Source organism: Pinus tabuliformis, chromosome 5_1 (genome assembly GCF_031772625.1).
Source record: "Pinus tabuliformis cultivar Carrire ecotype Pingquan chromosome 5_1, CPIR1, whole genome shotgun sequence".
Lineage (NCBI taxonomy): Eukaryota > Viridiplantae > Streptophyta > Pinopsida > Pinales > Pinaceae > Pinus > Pinus tabuliformis.
In genome coordinates this window covers 611,395,128-611,421,027 of record NC_142305.1, presented here as the reverse complement: position 1 = coordinate 611,421,027, position 25,900 = coordinate 611,395,128, and the positions used below count along the sequence as shown (strand labels likewise).

General features: G+C 38.8%; 1 protein-coding gene across 1 annotated transcript; it reads right to left on the bottom strand.

The window, feature by feature from the left end:
- On the bottom strand, positions 1-25,900 carry LOC149166412 (leucine-rich repeat extensin-like protein 6). Its single transcript, XM_089430158.1, has 2 exons — positions 25,819-25,900; positions 1-1,139 (listed from the first exon to the last, which is right to left on the bottom strand). The coding sequence occupies exons 1-2, from the start codon at positions 25,898-25,900 to the stop codon at positions 1-3; spliced, it is 1,221 nt and encodes a 406-aa protein (XP_089286284.1).

Genomic DNA, 25,900 nt, shown 5'->3' with positions numbered 1-25,900 from the left:
TTACAGTTTTGGATTGGTGGAGGGACTAGATTGGTTGGAGGTGGTGGTGGGGATGTATATCTGATTGTAGGAATTGCAAGAGGAACAGGAGGTGGTGGGGAATCGGGATGCATATCTAAATGAAGGTACTGTGAGAGAAGCAGGAGGTGGTGGTGAAGAATATCTAACAGCAGGTACTTGAAGAGGAGGTGAAGGTGATGGTGGTGGTGATATAATGGGAGGTGGTAGAGTACATTGCAGATGAGAAAATGACATATCAATACAAGTCTTGTGTTGGGCACGAAATGCAGCACATTCCTGCTGTGATCTCTGAAGAGGACGATCTGGAATGCAATTTTGTGAATCATCAAATGGCACTCCCTTGCTTGGAAGTGAGGGGTAGCTTGCATGCTCTGCTATGAAATAATTGTAGGAAACAATAAGGTTTTGGAGGCTCCTTATGGAGAAAATCACATCAGGAATGGATCCATAGAATTCATTACGAGCCAGAATGAGCTGCTCAATGTTACCAAGACAGCCAAGAGATAATGGAACCTGACCTCCTATGTGATTAAAGCTCACATCCAACACATTGAGTTGATCCAGCATCCCTGTTTCCTCTGGCAAGCATCCAGACAGTGCATTGTTGAGAAACAACACCTCGTTCAACCTCTGGGCCATGTTGCCAACACTGCTAGGAATGCTTCCAGTCAACTTGTTATTGGAAAATCTCACCATAGAGATTGGACAGTTCCCCATGTTGTCTAGAATCTTATCTTCAAAATAGTTGTTGTTCACAAAGATAGCATCCATCTCCTTCTTGTTGAAGAGATCTGTAGGAATAGGACCTGTAAAGAAATTGAATCTCAGATCCAAATACACCAGACTCTGCAGTTCCATAACCATAGTAGGGAAATTCCCTAAGAGTTGGTTGTTACTCACATCCAGCTCTGCTAAAAGTGTGAGACTCTTGAAGCTAAGAGGAATGACCCCACTGAAATGATTGGTATTGAGATGGAAGAGAGAAATATCAATGAGCATGCCTAGTTCCTCAACCAAGAAGCCTTTAAGAAATCCATGATTCAATTCAATCCCAACAACAAATCTGTCACATGATTTGTCTAAGGCAGGTGCACAAAAGACCCCTGTGTAATTGCAAACTATTCCCCAAATTCACTCGAACTGCCAACTATTGGTGTGCTTTGTGCATCCCCTTTTTTGTGATTGTTGTCCTTGTGAATCATGATGCCTTCTACATTACAATTACTGAAAAAAAAATTTGATATATGCCTTGTTATAGAAGAAATTCCATTTTGGTGATGGAAATGTGCATAACCTTCCATGAAGATCAATGTTAGTTTTAATTTTCAATGATCAACAGACCTATGTGTGTGAGATCTATTTGTTGCTTTTCATTTCATTAGTTTTCATATGAATTTTGTTGTCTACTGTCTTATTTTCAAAGAATCTTGTGTATTTTTATATTAATCTATATTTTTATATTTCTTGTTTTGTTGATTGATTATAATTTATAGGTATAAAATGCCACCTCTTGGTCCCCCCAAAAAGGATCTGAAACAACATTCACTTGCCGATGCATTTGGTATCTCTGAATGCTCTAATCAATTGCATATTTTTTAAAATGAACTATATGATCATGTGGAAGAGGACCATGAATCATATAGTGCAAAACTTCTTGAAGAGGAATCAACATCCAAGAGGTACAAAATAACATTCAAGTCCAAATGGAGAATGAGATTTCCATGGGATTATGCTATAAAATATTGTTATGGTGTTGAAAGGATAAAATGTTCATGGTGTGTAAAATTTAAAAGGAAAAATCCATTTGCTAAATATGGAAGCACAACTCTTCAAGTTAGTGCTTTAAACATCCATGCAACGTCAGAGGCTCATAAATTTTCTTTGCAACTTTTAGAGGGAGAAAGTAAATGGAGTACTCTTCCAATTACAAAACATGTAGAGCTAATGGTTGATGCTCAGAAAGAGAGAATTATATCAGTTATTCGAACATTTATTTTGTTGCAATACATGATTACCTTTGGAAGTATATAAGTCAATTTGTGACTTGAATAGGTATAAAAACACTCCTCACATTCCTCTAACAAATGAATACTCAACATATACAAATAAAACATCTGGAAAATACTTTCTAGAAGCTGCTAAGGAGGTATATTGGAAAAAAATAAAAGATGAGATTTTCCAAAGCCCATATTACTTACTTTTAGTTGATGAAAGCACTGATCGGACTATGGTGCAACATTTGATTTTTTATATTACATATTTGACAAATGAAGGAAGAGGTCCATGTGCTACAAAATTTACACACTTTCTAGAAATTAGGGAATGGAACATCACAGTCTATGTATGATGTTGTCACATCTCTTTTAGCAGACATGAATCTATCCATGACAAAGTTAGTTGGATTTGGATCTGATGGAGCATCACCCATGAGGGATATTCATGAAGGTTTGTCTACTAAGCTTCATTGACATGGGCCTCATTTATTAGATATCCTATTAGGAAACCAACTCATAAAAAGATAGAAAAGATAGATCAACACCTTAGAAATAAGCCTCTTCAAGGGGGAAACCTCCTTTACATTACAAAAATGAACAATTCTTAGATGATTCAAATGAAGAAACATCCTTTCTATATATAGGAGTCTAAGAGGTCACATTATAACCAAGCCAACCTAACAATAATAATATAAAGGCACAAAAATAACTATAGAGGGATTCTATGGGGCACAGTAATAACAATATGGGGACAATAGGGGCACAACAATATTAATAAGGGATACAACTACAATAGTAATGGGGGAATCACTAGTATTCTAGGGACATAACATGCCCCTTTCCTTCAAAAAAGTGTTGTCCTCAATGCTTGAGTAGTTCTAGATGCTTCTGTATAAAATTCTCATCCTCCCATGTGGAATCTTTAGAAGATAAGTTCTTCCGCTTGATGAGATACTCTGGAATTGATTGATTTCGTAGCTGTCGAGTTCTTGTTTCTATGACTGCTTCTGGTTCCAATATAATTTTTCCTTCCTCGTCAAGTTCTAGAAATATTGTTTAAACTGGGATCTTGTCGCCTATAACCTTCTTTAAACATGAAACATGGAAAACTGGGTGCACTCGAGAAGCTGCAGGAAGCTCCAATTTGTATGCCATAGTACCAATCTTTTGCAACACCTTGTATAGACCAAAATACTTTAGTGATACTTTATTATCCTTCTTAGCTTGCTTGAGGGACATTTGTTTATATGGTTGTAGCCATAGGAATACTCAGTCGCCTACATCAAAACTTTTTTCGCTGCGATGTTGATTTGCCTGTTGTTCAATTCTATTCTGCGCCAACACGCGGTTATCCTTTAAGAGCTAGAGAACTTCTTGTTGATGCTCGATGTGATGTTCCACTACTTGAACCTTAGAATTTTCTCTTAAATATGATGTGATGGATGGTGACTGATATCCATAAAGTGCCATAAATGGGGTCATTTTTGTTGTAGTATGGAAGGAAGTGTTATACCACCATTCAGCCAGAGGCAACCATTTGAACCATTGTGTTTCTTTATCAGATACAAAGCAATGAAGATATACTTCCAAACATTTGTTTACTATCTCAGTTTGCCCACCAGATTGAGGATGATAAGATGAGCTATGAGCTAACTGAGTACCAAGACAAGAAAATAATTTTGTCCAAAAATTTCCAGTGAAAATGGGATCTCTATCACTTACAATAATCTTTGGGTTTCCATGTAGCTTTTGAATTGTTTCCATAACTGCAGTAGAAATTGTACTGGATTTAAATGGATGTGATAATGCACAAAAGTGTGCATACTTGGTAAGTCTGTCAACGACCACCATGATGACACTCTTTCCTTCAGACTTGGGTAAACCTGTGATAAAATCCATTGAAACCTCCTCCCAACATTGGCTTGGAATGGATAAAGGTTGTAATAGGCCTGGGGTCTTAATTGTTTCAACTTTATTTTGTTGGAAAACCAAACATTCTACCACAAACTTTTGAATATCCAATTTAAGGCTATCCCAAAAAAAATCCTTCTTAACCCTGTGGTAAGTTTTTAAAAATCCTGAGTGCCCTCCTAAGGGAGAAGTGTGCAATTCCATAAGAATCTTTTGTTTGAGTTGGGAATTTTTACAGAGGTATAAGCGATATTTGTACCATAATGAATCATTTTTCCAACTAAATGTATCAAATGTACTGTAATCTTGTTCTAACTTTTGAATACATGCCCACACTTCTTCGTCATTCTTCCATTCCTCCCTGGCTTTGTTTATCCAATCTGGTTGGATAATAGAAATGGTGCACAACAATGCTTCCACATCCTCATCCTTTCTTGAGAGTGCATCTGCCACAACATTTTTCTTCCCTTTTTTGTAAATGATTTCAAATTCATAACCCAACATCTTTGTGACCTATTTTTGTTGCTCTTCAGAGGATAATCTTTGTTATAAAAAGTATTTAAGGCTATCATGATCCATTTTTACCTTGAAGTGTCTTCTCATCAGGTAGGGTCACCATTCTTAAGTGCATGTATTATTTCCAACATTTCCTTCTCATAAATCGCTTTGTTTAAATACTTTCCCTTGATTGGAAAACTTTCAAAAGCAATGGGTCTTTCATCTTGCATTAAAACAACACCAATTCCATTTCCTGAAGCATCGCATTCCACAATAAAGGTTTTTGTGAAGTTCGGTGTAGCTAAGACCCGTGCTTGGCACATTACCTCTTTAAGATGTTCGAAGGCCTTTGTTGCTTCTGGGGTGTTAGCGCCTAAATCTGCCTTAGGCTGAAAGAAGGAAAAATTCAGGATAACCACAAACCACGCTCAGTCTGGTAGCGAGCCCTACCAGAACAGGAGAGGGCTCTCTCGGGGTAACACTCAGTGAGGAATAAACAATATGGTCTGAGATGACTTAAACTGAATACTGATTTTAGGCTAGTAAATAGATATGGAAAAAGGCGATTTTTGAATGACTGAATTTTCTGGGCTGTGTGGGACCAAAGGACCGCATGAGCTGGGAAATTAAATCAAAGACACAGGATATTTCGTGAGGCAAGATAGGCGGGAGGTTTAGAAATCAGATTTAAATAAAATGGAGTGGAAAGACTGTTGAGAAAAGCTAAAAAGGGCATACACATGAATCCTTTTCAGACAGAAGAAGATATACAAAATATGAATGCTTTACAAGGCAGAGCATAAACTGAATTCTACCTCTTCTACTTAAGAGCATTCAACCAGAAATGATTAGGAATGGATGGTAAACATAAAAAAATACATATGAAACGTAGAAAGAAACACATTTGCTAAACTCACACCACAGGGAGCTCATGAATCAGAGCTGCATCATTCTATTAATTTCCAAGCCAAAATTGTACAATGAAAGTGCTGAGTTTTTCTCCACGCTATTCCCAGAAACTCCAACCCCTTACAAATGACTTTCGGTACAATAAATAAGCTTTTCTATGAGAAAGTGGATCGACCCAAAGTTGGGGGATTGTTTAATCATTACAAACGAAAATGAAAAGCCAACCATCAATAACAGGAGCAACGTTACATTTAATTTCTCTGATGACCAATTAAAAAAAAAACAAAAATGTAGCGTAGATCTTCTGGAGCGACTGTCCACCTTCCTTTTGGTCGTTTGAATAACAACTATCAGTTTAATAACATGGCTTTCAATAAGATGCGCCTTTAATGAAGAGAAAACATATATTGTTAATGAATGGGCCCACCTACAATTTTCGTTTAACTCACCCACGCGCCAATATTCACTTTCAACTGTCTTCGCTTCTAAACCACAGTACCATAGCAAAAAAATTGTTCAACAAGCTTTGAAAAAATTACTTGGAGAAAATTGCACTGAAACAAATTGAATTCTCACAGAGCGGAAGTGATTTGGCCTTTGGGTCTTTGTGCGCCGCGCCAAAATATGTATGCGTCGCGCCACTTTGGAGATGGTTTTGAGGCACTTCCTGAAGTCCAAATTGAGCCCAAGTGTGCTTGTTGGAAATCCCTACCTGTCTACTTTCCAACCCAAGTGAAATTTTTCAATTTGGATGTCATTTGCCCCTCCAAAACTGCAATCTCCCAAGACTGCTTCCTGTGTGTCAAAATAGGGGCAGAGAGGTCATTTTTTGGGTGTTTTTGACCTCCTGAGGACTCAAAACTTGCCCAAAATTCTTGGCCATGCACCAAAAGTCATGATTTTCCATGGAAAATCCAAAAATATAAACTTTTTGTCATTTGGAGCTCCCTAGCAAAAGCGGAGAAAAACCCTGTTTTTGTGCAAAAAATTTCAAATTTTCAAAATGTGCTCCAAATCTCTTGAAATTTGGGTTGTACCTTCTCCATCACATGTCATGCTAGGCCAAAGAGGCCTCGGCCAAGATTCGGAGCCGATCTTTCTCTTTTTGCCTCTTTTGTCTTTTTATCACCTTCCTCAATTTTGCCTTTAGGCTCCTGATTCTCGCTTTGGAGCTCATGTTTCGGGCCATGTAATGGTGAGTCATGCACCTCAGCATTGCTTTTTCCCTATTAGCCTTCTCCAACAGCTTCTCCAAGTGAATTTTCACTTTCTCTAAAACATACTCCCGGTCCTCATCTCTTTGCTCCATAGGTCTACCTTGTGCTGCCATGATGTGTTGCCGGTTTTCCTTGATCAGTTGCAACTCTATCTCAGCTTGCCGATCCTCAAGTTGTTTGTTCCTCTGCTCCAGGTATTTCATATTCCATTTAGCTCTCTCCAAGTCAAGGGATAAGGCTTGGATCTCTGTTTGCTGCTCCTGGATGATCTCTTTAAGCTGTGCACTTTGCGGACCCGTATCTGTATCATCATCATGAAGGAGAACGAAGTCGGTCTCTCGTTCACCTGATGGCCCCTCATCATGCATTGGCTCCTTACCTCTGTCCTGTACCTGTAGTGTTGATGTCGAAAGTGAGGCCCCTTCCACCCCGGGTGGAGATAACACTCGCTTTGTTGCTGCAAACAAATGTCTAGCACCCATCTGATATGTGATGAATATCGGCACACTAGCAGTCTCATGGCGCTCATACTGATGAGAAGGTCCCCCTATCTCATACTTAACCTCTGATAATCCCTATGAAGCTCGGAAGAAGTCACCAGAGATGAAATCATCCCAAGTGATACCCTGTAAAGCTGATGCACCACCAAAATCTTGATGAGAGCAAAATGACAAATGCTGTTGAACTGTTGCTCAGGGGTCTTGTGTTGCACAAGGGAGGTCATCCTCTCTATGTTTCGGCATATGACATATGGGATGTTCATCATGCGTACCCAGGTGAAATGCATGAGCAACCTGATGTGATAAGCATATAACCAGGAGAAACGGGCTTCACAACTGAAATACTTCATAATTAACTTCATTAGAGGGGCATATTCATCTTTAAGATATCTGAAGGGAAACACTCTCTTAAGCTGCTTCAAGAAACTAGGTTTAACATATGGCTCATAATGTTGTCGGTCAATTTCTTGTCTCTTGTTCCATGGCTTTCCAATATTAGGCATGCCGGTAGCTAATGAGATAGAGTCCGGTGTAAGTGTGAGAGTAACACCGGCCAAAGTAACTTGAGCACCATGTAAATGTAGAACAAATAGGCGAGCTAACTCATGGTGAAATTGAACATTTGCAACCTTTTCACAAAACTCATAGCATCACTGAAACCAAAAACAAGAGACGGCAAGAGGGCAGGATTGCAATTCTGTGAGGGTATGCGGTTCCTCTCTAACATGTCTGCCACTTTTATGGGGCCTTCGGGGTGCATGTTTTTCCGTGGGTGAGTCACTTTGAGTTTCCACCTCATAGTCGGATGAATGATCAGATGACATAATTGATGCTACGAAAACTGCTTGGAGAAATGAATGTTGGTCGCAACACTGTGTTGGACTGTTGTTGTAATATGGTTGAAATTTGTCACCAAGGAAGCAATGTAACAAGGGACAGTTAGGGAGGGAAAATATGAAGGGATTAGGAGTATTAGGATAGATTTTATTTAGGGCAATGTAGGAGGGTTTGGGAACTTTGCATAGGGTAGGGTTCGGGGTTTTACATTGGGCAATGGGTGAAAGGGAATTGGGGATAAGGGTTTAGTAATTTTAGGGGATAGGGAGCAATGAAATTCAAAGGGATATGGTATAAGGAAAAGGGGAATGAAGGAAAGAGGGACAGATGGGATGGAAGGGGAACCTTGGTAACAAAATGATGAATTTGCAACCCTTAACAGCAATTGACATAAGGATTTTTAGAGGTAGGGTTTGGAAATTTTGTTTCAAACATTTGGAACCATAAAGCACCATCACATAACACACAAAAATGGATGAACCACCGAGATGTCGACCCTACCTGGCACGTCCAAGCAATTCAATGGTGATTTGGAGGAATTTCGGGAGTTTTTTGGGTGTTAGACTGAATGTGCCGCGCCGCCTGTTCTATGCGTCGTGCGCTACCGGTGCACCGCGCCCATTCGAAATTGCACTGGAGGATCGTGCCCAATGCGCCGTGCTGGCCCAGTGCACCGCGCCACCTACTGTATGTGTCGCGCCTGTCAATACACCTCCAACTTTACCCAAAACATGCACTGGCTGACCCAATTCACTTTGAAATTCTTCTCTCCGACCTTGGCATTCAAAATGACCTTGATCCTTATGAGAAAATATGTATAAAGACATGGAGACATGGTTTTGATTTTTGTTTCTTCAAAACCCACTTTTGCAATGTTTTGTTTTGGCACTTTTTCCACAATTTAATGCAACTCTGTATTTCACATTTCCTTTTTGGATTTTTGACTAAAATGATGAAATTTTTGGCAATTTTTTGCAGGGGTATCTGACATGGAATTTGGCAAAGGATGATCAGAATCTGTTTTTGAAGTACTTCATGGTGGAGAACTTTACATATTTATCATAAACATTAATTTGACGATTTCCTCTTCAAAACAGAGTTTTGAAGAGGAATCACCATTGAGCATTATGGATGATGAAAATCTGGAGATGAAACTTGTTGAATCTCTCTCTGGCATGTTGGCATTATTGGGTACTTTGAAAACATGACTTATGAAACCCTAGACCTATGACTGACATGATTTTTTTCCCATCAAAAGACCAAATATTGACTGTCATTTAATGAACTTTGATGAACAGACCTGAGCCAGCAGGTACAAAGCATGAGGGGTAATGACTGACAAGACCCTTCTGTCAGATTATGGCATGCCCCTAGCGGAATGCAGCTGAGTGAATGGAGCAAGACACCTAAAAATGAAATGCAGAAAGAGTTTTGATCTCCGACGGAGGACTGACAAGACCGACTCTAACATTGGCTCCAATGGGGGATGGTAGCTCCTCAGAGGTGCCAAGAACGACAGATCTTTGGGAGAGCAGACAGTGCCTTCGTCCATTGGGCTATGGAATCATTATTTCGACAAACAACACAAAACTCTTGACTCATTTATTGACTGAAACTTGACTCGAACTGACTCAAATTTGGACTTAAAATGACTCAAAGACTGACTAGACAAACTCAAACCAAAACTAAAATAAAATGGTATTTACAGTGACAATGGAAGCAACATAAACAACTCAGAAATGGTACCACTTGAGCAGCCGACCATTGACCGGCCCTCCTGGACAATCTTCCCCGTTCATCTCCTTCAGAAGAAAGGCATTCTGACCCCGATATGCTGCAATCTTGAAGGGACCTTTCCAGAGATTCTCGAATTTACTGTGCTTACCCTTTTCCTCATTCCTTGCATCCCACTTCAGCACCACATCATCCAACTGAAATTTGTCCGCCTTTGCTTTTCTGTCATAAATTTTCTTAATCTTCTCCTGCAACTTGGATGTGTTGTGGAAAACTTCTTCTCTTGTCTGCTACAAATGGATCATTTGATTCAATCTTCTCTGCATAGGATCGTCTTCACTGCCAGCTTCCTGAAGAAGTTTGACTACCGAGGCTGTGAGAGAGATAGGAAACAATGTATCAACTCCATACACAAGCTCAAAGGGGGATATACCAATGGATTTCTTCTGACTGACACGATCTGCCCAAAGTGCATTGACCAACTTCCTATGCCAGCTCTTCTTGTTGATTTCCAGCAGCTTCTTAATGATGTTGACTAAAGATTTGTTAGAAGACTCCACCAACCCATTGCCTTGCGGATGATAGGCAGTTGAGTGACCCAAAATGATGTGATATTTATGACAAAACTCTACCATCCTTTTTTATTTGAAATCTTCTGCGTTATCAGTGATTAACTTATTCGGGCAACCAAAGCGAGACAAGATGTTATTTTCAAGGAATGAAATAATTACTGCATCTGTAGCTTGTCTGGTGGGAATTTCTTCGATCCATTTCGTGAAATAATCTGTTGCCATGAGAATCCACCGATGCTGACCGGAAGAAGCAGGATGAATTTCACCAATGAAATCCAACCCCCATTACTGAAAAGGGGCACTCACCTCAATGGGCTTAAGCGGCAAAGGCTGTAATTTCTGCCTTCCTTCAAAAATCTGACATTTATGACAGCTCTTGACAACCTTATATACATCAGCAAACAATGTCGGCCAATAGTATCCCGCTCTCAGAACTTTATTTGTTGTTGTTTTCCAAAAAAGGTGACCACCACAATCTCCTTCGTGGAAATCCTCCATGACCTGCTTTGCCTCTTCTTCCACCAAACAATTCAACAGAATGCCACCAGGATCTTTCCAATAAAGTGCAGAATTTAGAATGCAAAACTTAGCAGCCTTTAATTTGAGAGTTCTACTTTTGTTTCTAGTCATGCCGGGCGGTGGTGACAAATTCTGAAGCACATATATGATATCTGAATACCACGGAGAAAGAGCAAACATTTCAGATACCTGAATTGACGAACCTTCCTCATTCTCATTGGACATAGCAGCGATCAGATTTATGTCTAAGGCGTGCAAGTTTGATTCGGCCATTAACTTTGCCAATCCCTGTCCTTTAACAAGCTTTGTGGGCTTTATTTCCACATCATACTCCAACAAAGTTTCAATCCACTTGCCTCGTCTTCCTTTCGGGTCTGTCTGCACTAAAACATCTTTGACAGTAGCATTAGGAACATAAGCTAAAATATGAGAATGCAGAATGTATACCCGAAAATCTTTCAATGCTTTCACAAGTGTGAGGGCTTGCTTCTCAATTATGTTGTACTTTAAGGCTGCATCTCTTATAGCTCAGCTGAAGAAAGAAATTGGTCTTTCGTGATCATCTCTTTTCTGCATCAACACAGCTGCCATAGTATGCTCCGAAGCGAATGAAAACAATATAAAATCCTGAGTGTATTCCAGGTTGATTAGAACTGGAGCTGAAGAAAGAGCCAATTTGATCAAATTGAAAGATTTTACAACCTCTTCCATCCAATTCACTTGGTTGTCCTTCTTAAGCATGTTTGTAATCTCTCTTAGGTGTTCAACAAGATTAGGTACGAAGCGGCGTAAAAAATTCATTTTACCATTGAAAGATTGAATATCCTTCTTATTCCGGGGTAGATCGATTTGCTGAATCACTTGTACACGTGTTGGATCAATACGAATGCCAGCTTTTGAGATAATGTGCCCAAGTAGTTTTCCTTCCTCCATGGCAAACAAGCTCTTTTTCGGATTTAGCGACAGGCCATATTTTTTGCACTTTTGAAAAACAGTTTTCAAATGATACATGTGTTCTTCATCTGATTTGGAAAACAATGTCAGATCATCAAGGTACACAACCAAAAATACATCCTTCTCATTGGTGAAAGCCAAGTCCATTGCCCGCTGAAATGTGGCACCCGCGTTCTTCAAAACAAAAGGCATTTTAGCGTAATGAAAAGTTCCCCACGAAGTGGTGAACGCTGTCTTGTCTCGGTCATCTTCATGGACAGAAATTTGGTTATATCCAGAATAACCATCGAGTAGTGACATACGAGATGCTCCAACTACTCGCTGAAATATATGATCCATTTTGGGTAGAGGATAGTTATCTGTCAATGAAACTTTATTGAGATTCCTAAAATCAATGCACAAGCGAATCTCACCTGACTTCTTTCGTACAGGCACCAAATTAGAGATCCAGTCCGAAAATCTGATGGGAACAATGATTCCTGATTTGTACAACATGTTTATCTCCTTTCCAATTGATGGCAGCAGTTTTAGATTTAGCCTTCTCAACTTCTGTCTGAAAGGTTTCTGATTAGGCTTAATGGGTATAGTGTGCTGAATTATATTGGTATCATATGTCTTCAAGTCAGAATAGTCCCAAGCAAACAAATCAGCAAATGAGGATAGAAAACTGATATATTTGGCTTTTATCTTTTGTGGCAATGCTTTAGACATTTTTACCATTTTAGGATTAGCATTTGTTCCGATATTGACCTCTTTAACACCCTTCTCTGTTGGCTGCAATGTTGATTTGCGGGCTACGTCATCTTGATCAAAGAGTTCTTCTAAAGGTATCAAGCCTTTAGGAATAATGTTATCCTTTAGCTGCAACATGTCCATTTGATTGATCTGCACATCATCTTTACCCTCATCATTTTCTGCATCAATTGAGGTTTCTTTGAACTTACCTTTGTTTTGCAAAAAATCATGAATCTCCTCATCATCTTGGAAAACTTTCCAATATCTCTGATTGTCTGGGACAGTCGGATGATGCTTGACATGGATTTCGAATTTATTACTGGAGTTCATTGGAATTTTCAAACTACTGGCTGCCTTAGCAAGAGCATCAACAATGCTATTTTGAACACGAGGCACACATGTCAAGGTATATTCTGAAAATAATTTCAGGATGTCTAGAACTGCATTCCAGTAAGCCCGCATCCGAGGATGCTTTGCTTGATATTCGCCTCTGACCTGCTTAATCACCAATTTGGAGTCGCCATATACTGCAATCCTCTTAGCATTCAGCTTTCTTAGAATTTTTAGGCCAGCAATTAGAGCTTCATACTCAACCTCATTGTTCGAACAATCAAAATCTAATTTGTAAGAGCATACCCGCACATTACTAGGTACTTTGTTCGGGGCGGAGAAAGGACTGCGTATCCAAATACCAATTCCAGCGCCATCATTTCCCACTGCTCCATCGAAATCCATGGTCCACAAAACTTCTTCCTCTTCTTACAAGTGCTGAAAATCTATTTGCTATGCTTTTTCTGCTTGCTGTCCATTACCTTTAGCTGATTGCTCAACGGTGTTCTGCTATTCTTGTCCTTCTTTCTTTAAAACTCCTCTGAAATTTTTTGCTATTTTTGGAATACTTTCTGCTTCTACTAACTGACTATCAATATCATTGAAACTATCTGAATACAAAACAAAAGACTCTAGATCTGTATGTACATAATTAATCGGATGATTAATTGGTTTCTCCTTGCTTGTAATCATGTATTTCATTTTTTGTTCCCGATACAGTTTCCTCATTTGGCCAAACACAGGAATCGTTGCATAGGAGAAATCTAGTTGTAGTGTCCCTTTCAATTTTTCTGCCCAAGACTTGGAAAGAAGCATGCCGAACCTGGGAGGAATATCCGCTACAACAATATCCATCAAAAAATTCTTCATTGGGATTTGATCCAGACTCACAACCAAGTCTTTAATGAGCTCGATACATCTTACTCTGTTGGAATCAAACGAATAGAGATCATGGTATTTCCGAGTGACGTCCAAACCCAGCTTATCCATGATAGCCTTTGGCATGAGATTGTGAGAAGCTCCGGAATCAAACATGGCATTATGTAACACAAAATCATGCAATCTTAAACTGATATAAAAAGGTGGCACATCACTATCTGGAGACTCACCATTCAATGCTGGCCCAAAAATCATTTCGGGTTGATCATCTTCGACATTCACCATATCAGACATTGGATCAAAATTCAAAATTTTAGAAACTTGTCCTCTATAACTGTTGTTCCTCATTATTTCAGTCAAGGGAATGGATACCTTCAATTTAGTAATTTCATTCTCTAAACTAAAAGCTGGAGCTTTTTCTACCTCTTTGGCTGGGACTTCTTTCTTTTCCTTTTCTTTCGATACAATGGGCTGATTTAATTTTTCTGCTGATGGTGATTTGCTGATATTGGGATCAGCTGCCTCTTTTCCTTTCTTTTGTACAACTGATGGATCATTCTTTGATGCTGAAACTTCCTTCCTCTTCTGAATTGGGTTAACCAGTACCTCTCTGTTTCTAAGTGAATATTGCCACTGCTAAGCAGACAGAGCATTCATATAACCTCTTTGATACTCATCTGATTCTTCTTCCAAAACTATGTCATTCGCTAGAATGAAATCAGCATCTTTGTGTGCCGCTGAAATGTCTGCATACTCCTCATTTTCAGTAATGTAAATAGGAAAATCATCGGGAGTAAAGAAGTGGTTCTCTTCCCCTATTACCTTCCCTTCCTCATCAGACTCCGGTCCATGCACAAAATTTTGCTGCAGAGGTGGCTGTACTGGCTGTTGTGCTGTCTGATCTTGGGCTCGCTGATCTCTCTGCCTTATTCTATATTGTGGCTGCTGCTGGCCACGGAAGTTAGGATTTCTAACTTGTGGCTCAGGTTTGTCAAGTTTCACCCTTTCAAGCATCTGCTCTACCTTTCGGAGTAATTGATCCATCGAGGAAGACTCTTCTTTTACTGTGACCTTCTTTTCTGCTTTTGCTCTAGCCCTCTTGGTCAGCAGATTTGCTTCAACGCTGACCGCGATCTTCTGCATGTCTTCCATTGTGGCCGGCTCTCTCTCTCTCTTAGTTGATAAGCCATGTCAGCATCAAAACCATCCAGAAACTTCATCATGGCTAGCCCCACAGGTGGCCTTAGATGATCGGGAATTTCATTATAAACAGAATTGAATCTAATGCAGTAGTCTTGGACCGACTCACCAGCGTTTCGTTTGATTTGCTCATATTCAGCCAGAATTTGAAGAGGATTCTTTTTCACTTCCCAGCGGTCTAAAAATTGTCTTTGCAGGTCAGCCAAGGTAGCGATACGTGTAGCCGGAAAACCTCTGAACCATTTCCTAACTTCACCTGCAAATGTCTGTACAAAGAGTCTCATTGTCACATTTTCTGCATCGATCTCATGAAGGTCACAGAAATCTTCCATTCTGTCCACATGTTGCTGAGCGGTAATGCTGTTAGGAGCGCCATCAAACAAAGGGATTTTTCTTTGATAATCTACGGGCATATCATCTAAAACTTGAGGCAGCACAAGAGGTGCAAAATGAGCAGCCATCACTCTTGGTGGGTTTGGTCTTGGAGGTGTTGGAGGAGTGTGTGCAGCTTGTAGGGAATTAACAATTGGAGTTTGAAGCTGTGTCACAATATAATCATCAATTGACCAGTTAGCCCTTTCAGTTTCTAGGTCTACAAGAAACTGCGGATTGGGGACAGTAGAGTCAACAGCCCTTTCGGATTTGGTCTCGAACAATGATATTTCAAACTGCTCATCAAAATCAAGCTCTTCAAGATACTCAAAAATGTTAGGACATGAATGGGATTTGAACACGGGAGTTATAGAGCTCTCTTGACGAAGAAGTCTTGGAATCAAATTGGGATTTTCGTAGATATGAGGAGGATCTGGATCTGGATTAGCTCTGGTATATCTTCTTGAAGCCAGCATGTTATTTTCAAAAAATCAAAAGGACACAAACAACTTACTTAGCCTATCAAATCCTAAACTTATCATCCAGAAGCTTAGAATTATTAGAAGTATTGGGGTGTTTGTAGGTTAAGCCTTCCATTTACGCAACGAAGAAGACTAACAAACAAAGAATTTCGTCCCCAGTATGGTTGCCACTATGTTAGCGCCTAAATCTGCCTTAGGCTGAAAGAAAGCAAAATTCAGGATAACCACAAACCACGCTCAGTCTAGTAGCTAGCCCTACTAGAACAGGAGAGGGCTCTCTCTAGGTCATGCTCAGTGAGGAATAAACAATATGGTCTGAGATGACTTAAACTGAATACTGATTTTAGGCTAGTAAATAGATATGGAAAAAGGCGATTTTTGAATGACTGAATTTTCTGGGCTGTGTGGGACCAAAGGACCGCATGAGCTGGGAAATTAAATCAAAGACACAGGATATTTCATGAGGCAAGATAGGTGGGAGGTTTAGCAATCAGATTTAAATAAAATGGAGTGGAAATACTATTGAGAAAAGCTAAAAAGGGCATACACATGAATCCTTTTCAGACAGAAGAAGATATACAAAATATGAATGCTTTACAAGGCAGAGCATAAACTGAATTCTACCTCTTCTACTTAAGAGCATTCAACCAGAAATGATTAGGAATGGATGGTAAACATAACAAAATACATATGAAACATAGAAAGAAACACATTTAATAAACGCACACCACAGGTATCTCATGAATCAGAGCTTCATCATTCTATTAATTTCCAAGCCAAAACTGTACAATGAAAATGCTGAGTTTTTCTCCACCAACCCCTTACAAATGACTTTCAATACAATAAATAAGCTTTACTATGAGAAAGTGGATCGACCCAAAGTTGGGGGATTGTTTAATCATTACAAATGGAAATGAAAAGCCAACCATTAGTAACAGGAGCAGCGTTACATTTAATTTCTCTGATGACCAATTAAAAAAAACAAAAATGTAGCGTAGATCTTCTAGGGTGATTGTTCGCCTTCCTTTTGGCCATTTGAATAACAACTATCAGTTTAATAACATGGCTTTTAAATAAGATGCGCCTTTAATGAAGAGAAAACATATATTGTTAATGAACGGGCCCACCTGCAATTTTCGTTTAACTCACCCACGCGCCAATATTCACTTTCAACTGTCTTCGCTTCTAAACCACAATACCATAGCCAAAAAATTGTTGAACAGGCTTTGACAAACTTACTTGGAGAAAATCACACTGAAACAAATTGAATTCTCGCAGAGCGGAAGTGATTTGGCCTTTGGGTCTCTGTGCGCCGCGCCAAAAGATGTATGCGTCGCGCCATTTTGGAGATGATTTTGAGGCACTTCCTGAAGTCCAAATTGAGCCCAAGTGTACTTGTTGGAAAGCCCTGCCTGTTTAATTTCCAACCCAAGTGAATTTTTTCAATTTGGATGTCATTTTCCCCTCCGAAACTACAACCTCCCAAGATTGCTTCCTGTGTGTCAAAATAGGGGCAGAGACGTCATTTGTTGGGTGTTTTTGACCTCCTGAGGACTCAAAACTTTCCCAAACTTCTTGGCCATGCACCAGAAGTCATGATTTTCCATGAAAAATCCAAAAATATAAACGTTTTGTCATTTGGAGCTCCCTAGCAAAAGCGCGCGCCACGTGGCACAGCGCATAGGGAGAAAAACCCTATTTTTGTGCAAAAAATTTCAAAATGAAAAATTGTGCTCCAAATTTCTTGAAATTTGGGTTGTACCTTCTCCATCACATGTCTTGCTGGGCCAAAGAGGCCTTGGCCAAGATTCAGAGCCGATCTTTCTCTTTTTGCCTCTTTTGTCTGTTTATCACCTTCCTCAATTTCGCCTTTAGGCTCCTGATTCTCGCTTTGGAGCTCATGTTTCGGGCCATGTAATGGTGAGTCATGCACCTCAGCATTGCTTTTTCCCTATTAGCCTTCTCCAACAACTTCTCCAAGTGAATGTTCACTTTCTCTAAAACATATTCCCGGTCCTCATCTCTTTGCTCCATAGGTCTACCTTGTGCTTCCATGATGTGTTGCCGGTTTTCCTTGATCAGTTGCAACTCTATCTCAGCTTACCGATCCTCAAGTTGTTTGTTCCTCTACTCCAGGTATTTCATATTCCATTTAGCTCTCTCCAAGTCAAGGGATAAGGCTTGGATCTCTATTTGCCGCTCCTGGATGATCTCTTTAAGCTGTGCACTTTGCTGACCTGTATCTATATCATCATCATGAAGGAGAACGAAGTCGGTCTCTCGTTCACCTGATGGCCCCTCATCATGCATTGGCTCCTTACCTCTGTCTTGTACCTGTAGTGTTGATGTCGGAAGTGAGGCCCCTTCCACCCCGGGTGGAGATAACACTCGCTTTGCTGCTGTAAACAAATGTCTAGCGCCCCTCTGATATGTGATGAATACCGGCACACTAGCGGTCTCATGGCACTCATACTGATGAGAAGGTCCCCCTATCTCATACTTAACCTCTGATAATCCTTGTGAAGCTCGGAAGAAGTCACCAGAGATGAAATCATCCCAATTGATACCCTGTAAATCAAGCTGAGGCACCACCAAAATCTTGATGAGAGAAAAATGACAAATGCTGTTGAACTGCTGCTCAGGGGTCTTGTGTTGCACAAGGGCGGTCATCCTCTCTATGTTTCGGCATATGAAATATGGGATGTTCATCATGCGTACCCGGGTGAAATGCATGAGAAACCTGATGTGATAAGCATATAACTGGGAGAAACGGCCTTCACAACTGAAATACTTCATAATTAACTTCATTATAGGGGCATATTCATCTTTAAGATATCAGAAGGGAAACACCCTCTTAAGTTGCCTCAAGAAACCAGGTTTAACATATGGCTCATAATTTTGTTGATCAACTTTTTGTCTCTTGTTCCATGGCTCTCCAATATTAAGCATGCCGGTAGCTAATGAGATAGAGTCCAGTGTAAGTGTGAAAGTAACACCGGCCAAAGTAACTTGAGCACCATGTAAATGTAGACAAATAGGCGAGCCAACTCATGGTGAAATTGAACATTTGCAACCTTTTCACAAAACTCATAGCATGACTGAAACTGAAAACAAGAGACGGTAAGAGGGCAAGCCTACAATTCTGTGAGGGTAGTCGGTTCTTCTCTAACATGTCTGCCACTTTTATGAGGCCTTCAAGGTGCATTTTTTTCGTGGGTGAGCCACTTTGAGTTTCCACCTCATAGTCGGATGAATGATCAGATGACATAATTGATGATGTGAAAATTGCTTGGAGAAATGAATGTTGGTCGCAAGACTGTGTTGGACTGCTGTTGTAATATGGTTGAAATCTGTCACCAAGGGAGCAATGTAACAAGGGACTGTTAGGGAGGGAAAATATGAAGGGATTAGGAGTATTAGGATAGATTTTATTTAGGGCAATGTAGGTGGGTTTGGGAACTTTGCATAGGGTAGGGTTCGGGGTTTTACATTGGGCAATGGGTGAAAGGGAATTGGGGATAAGGGTTTAGTAATTTTAGGAGATAGGGAGCAATGACATTCAAAGGGATATGGTATAAGGAAAAAGGGACATATGGGATGGAAGGGGAACCTTGGTAACAAAATGATGAATTTGCAACCTTTAACAGCAATTGACATAAGGATTTTTAGAGGTAGGGTTTGGAAATTTTGTTTCAAACATTTGGAACCATAAACCACCATCACACAACACACAAAAATGGATGAACCACCGAGATGTCGACCCTACCTGGCACGTCCAAGCAATTCAATGGTGATTTGGAGGAATTTCGGGCGTTTTTTGGGTGTTAGACTGTATGTGCCGCGCCGCCTGTTCTATGCGCCGCGCGCTACCGGTGCACCGCGCCCGTTCAAAATTGCACTGGAGGATCGTGCCCAGTGCACTGCGCCACCTACTGTATGCGCTACGCCTGTCAAGACACCTCCAACTTTACCCAAAACGTGCACTGGCTCACCCAATTCACTTTGAAATGCTTCTCTCCGACCTTGGCGTTTAAAATGACCTTGATCCTTATGATAAAATCTGTATAAAGACATGGAGACATGGTTTTGATTTTTGCTTCTTCAAAACCCACTTTTGCAATGTTTTGTTTTGGCACTTTTTCCACAATTTAATGCAACTCTGTATTTCACATTTCCTTTTTGGATTTTTGACTAAAATGATGAAATTTTTGGCAATTTTTTGCAGGGGTATCTGACATGGAATTTGGCAAAGGATGATCAAAATCTATTTTTGAAGTACTTCATGGTGGAGAACTTTACATATTTATCATAAACATTAATTTGATGATTTCCTCTTCAAAACGGAGTTTTGAAGAGGAATCACCCTTGAGCATTATGGATGATGAAAATCTGGAGATGAAACTTGTTGAATCTCTCTCTGGCCTACTGGCATTATTGGGTACTTTGAAAACTCAACTTATGAAACCCTAGACCTATGACTAACATGATCTTTTGCCCATCAAAAGACCAAATATTGACTGTCATTTAATGAACTTTGATGAACAGACCTGAGCCAGCAGATACAAAGCATGAGGGGTAATGACTGACAAGACCCTTCTGTCAGATTATGGCATGCCCCTAGTGGAATGCAGCTGAGTGAGTGGATCGAGACACCTACAAATGAAATGCGGAAAGAGTTTTGATCTCCGATGGAGGACTGACAAGACTGACTCTAACATGGGGTCCATGAAAAAACATATTTCTTCAATAATTTTGTTAGAGGTGCTGCTATTCTCCCATTATTCTTAACAAACTTGCGATAATACCCTGTCAACCCGAGAAATCCTCACAGATGCTTTATGGATGTGGGGATTTTCCATTCCTTAATGGCTTTAATTTTGCTAGGGTCTACCTTAACACCTTTATGAGATACAATATGACCCAGATATTCCACCTCTTGTACTCCATAGAATCATTTGGAGCTTTTTGCATATAATTGTTTCTCCTCCAATAGTTGTAACACCCTGTCAACATGTTCAACACGATCCTTCAAAGACTTGTTGTAGATTAGTATATCATCAAAAAATAATAACACAAATTTTCTAAGGAAGGGTTTGAAAATGGAAGTCATCAAACCTTGAAATGTAGAAGGTGCATTGGTAAGGCCAAAAGGCATGACCAAAATTTCATGATGACCCTCATGAGTTCTAAATGTTGTTTTCAGAATGTCTTTAGTCTTCATTCTGATTTGATGATATCCTGAACGAAGATCCAACTTGGTGAAGTAAATTGATCCATGCAATTCATCCAATAATTCATCAATGACAGGAATGGGAAATTTATCTTTAATAGTGAGCTTGTTGAGCTCCCTATAATCCAGACACATATGCCATGATCCATCCTTCTTGTGCACCAATACTACTAGAGCAGAGAAATAACTTTGACTAGGTTGAATTATACAAGCCTCTAACATTTCTACAACCATATGTTCAATTTCACTCTTTTGGGCATAGGGATATCTGTCTGGCCTAATGTTTGGAGGAAAACTTCTTGGAATCAAATGAATAGCATGATCCTGATCACGAATAGGTGGGAGACCTTTGGGAGTCTCAATTACCTTGGAATGATTGTCCAAGACTTTTTGAAGATCTGGAGAAATAGATGATTTCGATGTGGAAACATCTAGCGGACATAATTGTGCAATTACACCTTGGTGTTCCTTTTTTAGAAGCTTTGTCATACCGTTAGAGCTGGTTATCTTTCCCAATTTCCCTGCAATACCCCTTAATTCAAATTCCTTTCCTTCTGCAGAAAATTTCATGAAAAGTTCTTGAAAATTAAAAGCTATTATATCCAAGGGTTGTAGCCATTAGACTCCTATTACAACATCAGCACCACCCATTGGACTGGAAAGCATTGGGCTATTCAATACATATTCTCCCATGGATAGCTTGATATTATGGCACTTTCCAGGGCAATTTATGGTTCCTCCACTTGCAACCATCACTTGACACTCTGGTGCTGTATATAGGAACCAATTCAATTCTTTTGCTATCTTACAATGAATAAAATTGTGGGTACTTCCTGAATCAATCAACACTATTACATTTTTCTTCTTGATATGTCCTTTTATCTTGATAGTTTGATATTTTCCTGGAGTATATCCTCTTATTTTGACATTTCTTGTTCCTTTTCTTCCTCCTCTTCATAATCTATGTAGAATAATTTCTTCTCAACACACTTATGACCTTTAGTGTATTTGTTATCACAACTGTAATAAAGCCCTTTTGCTCTTTTTTCTTCCAATTGTTTTGGTGTCAACCTTATAGGTTGTGGAAGGCTAGGGGCAACAGCACTTCCATCTTTATAGTTGTGAGTGGTAGGCTTCCTAGTTGCCATAATTTTGCTTTCCATTTTTTTTGCTAACCTAATTGCCTTCTCCCATGAATCAGGTTCCCAAAGGCGAACCTCATGTCAGATATTATCCTTTAAAGTCCCTATGAACACATCAATCCTATGCTCCTCTAGAATATCTTCTACCCTTGTGTTCAATTTTTGGAAGTCCTCAATGTGCTCCATCAGTGAACCCTTTTGTTTGAGACTTATCAATTAGTTAAAAAAGGTGTTGCTTTTTGTATCCTCATAATGTGTTATCATTTCTTCCGTAAAAATTTCCCAAGTGACAATTTTTTTATGAGAGAAAATCCATCGATACCATACAAACTGATTTGGTTCCAAATATAAAGTTGCAATACGTACCTTTTGTGTGTTTTGCACATTATGGAGATCGAAAAATTGCTCCATCTATAGTATCCATGTTGCGGGATCCTTGCCATCAAACTTCCTCATATTGATTTTTGGAATATGGTGGGTCTTCAATACAACATTAGAGTCTATGAAATCATGATTAACATTTCTTTTGTTCTCATCATGAGTTTCCTTTACTACCCTTTCACCATTGGTGACCATTTCTTGTAGCAACTTATTAAAATTTATCTTTAATTCTTCCATCTTATCGTCCATTTCATTCATCTTAGCTTCCATCTTAGCATCCATGCCATTCATATTAGCTTCCATGCCATTCATATTAACTTGCATTCCATTCATATTAGCTTCCACGCCATTCATCTTGGCTTCATTTACCTTCAGTGAGAGTGAAATTTGTTGTACTTGGTCTTGTAATTTTGATATATCATGTTGCATTTCTTCCTCTTCTTCACGAGTCATGCTAGAGCTTTCATGTTGCTTACTAAGTGTTTCCATTTTCTTTCTTCGGGGCATTAATTAATGCTAATAATTCTTCACTGTTCCCTTTGAATTCCTTCAAAGCAACTTTTCCAACCAATCTTATGCAAAATAAAAATAAAAAAAAATTACACACCTTTTTTTTCACTTTGTAAGAGCTCGATATTGAATCTGTTGTATCTCTGTAGCCATGGATCTCGAATATCTAAAATCTTGTCCTCCGGTAGCCCTTTGAGTCCTCTTTCTAATCCCGCAAGTCTAATCAGGATTGGATTCTCCAAGGAAGAGTTATGCCAAATCTCCCACAGTGACCTGATTATAGACTAGTTTAGTATAGCGAACTTGTATGACGTTTCGCGTCTCATTGTTTCAACCTTAGGTTCTAAAAATGATACTCACAAAAACTACAATCCGTCCTCTTTCTGTAACTTCTTACGAAAATTCAATCTGATATTCAGAGTGAAAGTTATGACAATTTTCCCAAGGTGACCTGTTTGAAATGTAATTTGGGGGCCTACAAAAACCCTAACTTCCTCAAATCATATCTCCGAGAATATAGCGAGACAAGCTCCAAAATTCTAACCCAAGGTTCAGTGTGATTTTGTCTCAAATGGTTTTTTTTTCGCTTCTGAAACGTCGTAGAAAAAAAATTTATAGCGAAAATGCCACGATGTCCTGTTTGGAGCAACGAAACCCTAGAATCCAAAGCTCTGATACCAAATGTTAGGAAACCAACTCACAAAAAGATAGAAAAGATAGATCAACGCCTTAGAAATAAGCCTCTTCGAGGGGGCAACCTCATTTACATTACACAAATGAACAATTCTTAGATGATTCAAATGACAAAACCTCCTTTCTATATATAGGAGTCTAAGGGGTCACAATATAACCAAGCCAACCTAACAATAATAATATAAAGGCACAAAAATAACTATACAGGGATTCTATGGGGCACAGTAATAACAATATGGGGACAATAGGGGCACAACAATATTAATAAGGGGTACAACTAAAATAGTAATGGGGGAATCAGTAGTATTATAGGGACCTAACATATCCACTGTATATCTCATCAATAAGCATTATAAGCAAATGATGCTTCATCTTATTTTGAAGAGTTGCAAGATATTGATAAGTTTTCAAACAAGATCTATTCATGGTTATGGAAATCTACTAAAAAACATGGAGAATTGAAAGATATTATGGAGTCATTTCAAATCACAAGGTCGGAAGTGTTACAAATTCATCATATTAGATGGAATTCTAGGGGCAAAGTCATGGAATGACTCGTTAAGCTCATGCCTGCTTTGTTAAGATACTGGGAGTTATTGGAGAAAAAAATGTATGAAATGGCTACAATATTCAAGTTCAATTTTGCATCCACTTACTTGCATATGTGCTTATTGAGTTAAATAACTTGAATCAAAAGTTTCAAGAGGATCATGTTGACATTACATCTATTGGAAAAACTTTGGATATCATTATTAGCTTGCTTCATAAGAGATTTCTAAGAGGTACATTTGGGGCAAGTGCAATGCACACATCATATTTTTTAAGTAAAACACAACAAGGAACTCCTAAGTTTGCAGATTGCATAGGTGTAGTACATGTACATAAGTTGAGGTTTGAAAGTTTTCGGAAGTCACAAAGATCAGGGGCACTAGATGACTGCATTATGTTGGGAAAGGGTTTTGTAATGAAGGTGATTGACTCTCTAAAAAAAGGTTCACAGATTTACCTATTTTTAATGCAACTAATTTTTTAGTCCTCTTAATTATTATGAGGATACGGATGATAGTGACTCTCAAACAAGAAGATGTTTGACATGTTTATGTGAAAAAATTAGTGTTGGAGGCTTGCTTGTTGTGGACAACATTAAATGTATGGGTGAAATGGATGAATTTATATGTACTATGTATAAATATTGCCCAAAAAATCATATTTTTGGAGCATGGGATCTACATCGAGGTGAAATTGAATGGTTTTAAGGATTTCCATGCTTAATGCAACTACGGAAATCAATTCTTGTTATTATGGTTAGTACAACAGTTTGTGAAAGAGGGTTTTCAATAAAAAATGAGGATAGATCAAGACTTTCTTTAAAAACATTGGATATGTTAATGTTTCTCTCTCTTAGTGCACCTCATGCTCTAAATGGGGTAGATTGGAATTTTATTTATGATGAATGGAAAAAATATGAAAACTTGAAAACCTGTTTCACTATGAAAATAGATTGAAAGAACTAGTAAGTTTCAGTATTTATTACCATCATTGTCTTACTCTATCAAGCACTTTAAAGAACCATTTTGGTAAGTGAATTTTTTAGTTTTATACCATTTGAATTTTGTAAATGAAAGCATAACCATATTTTTTCAAATTTATATGTGATTTTTCTCTGAAACATATTGAATTTAATCATTACAGGATATTGCATAAGATATGTAAAGCTGGGGGACCAGAACTGTCAAAGTTTTATAACTAAAAAAAGAGGCCACCTTGGATCAATTTTGCAGCCAAGTCTAGGGACTGTAGTTCCAATTATTTGATATGTGCAATTATTGGAAGTCTCAGCCTTCCAAAAGAGTTTTAATAGACAATAGAATATTAATTTTGTCAAATGTGAAGTCTATAAGCTAGAATTCCATTGATACCTCCTATATAATCTAGAATTTATTTTTAATTTTATAAATGAGACCTTCCATATACTTTTAATATAAGTATTTATGTTTTGTCATATTTTTATTCTTATTTCAATTTCATTAAGATGTAGTGATTTCTATATGTTTATTTTTGGTTCCTATTTTAGACTCATAAGAGAAACAAAATATTATGGGATGTGATTATATTTTAGAAATCTTCTGGAGCTAAAAAGGGCCCATTAGGGCTTGGGAGAAGCTCAAATTATCTTGATATTGATTCTCCAAATTTGCCTCCACTTTTGGAGTCTCCTTGTATCCCCACCAGTGTTGGGGGTGCAATATCTTTTGAAAGTGAATCAGCAAGATATGCCAT

Coding starts and splice junctions, on each gene's coding strand:
- LOC149166412 (XM_089430158.1), bottom strand. CDS start 25,900: ATGGCATATCTTGCTGATTCACTTTCAAAAGATATTGCACCCCCAACA. Junction 1,140..25,818: donor AGGAGACTCCAAAAGTGGAG/GCAAATTTGGAG, acceptor TTTGGGGAATAG/TTTGCAATTACACAGGGGTC.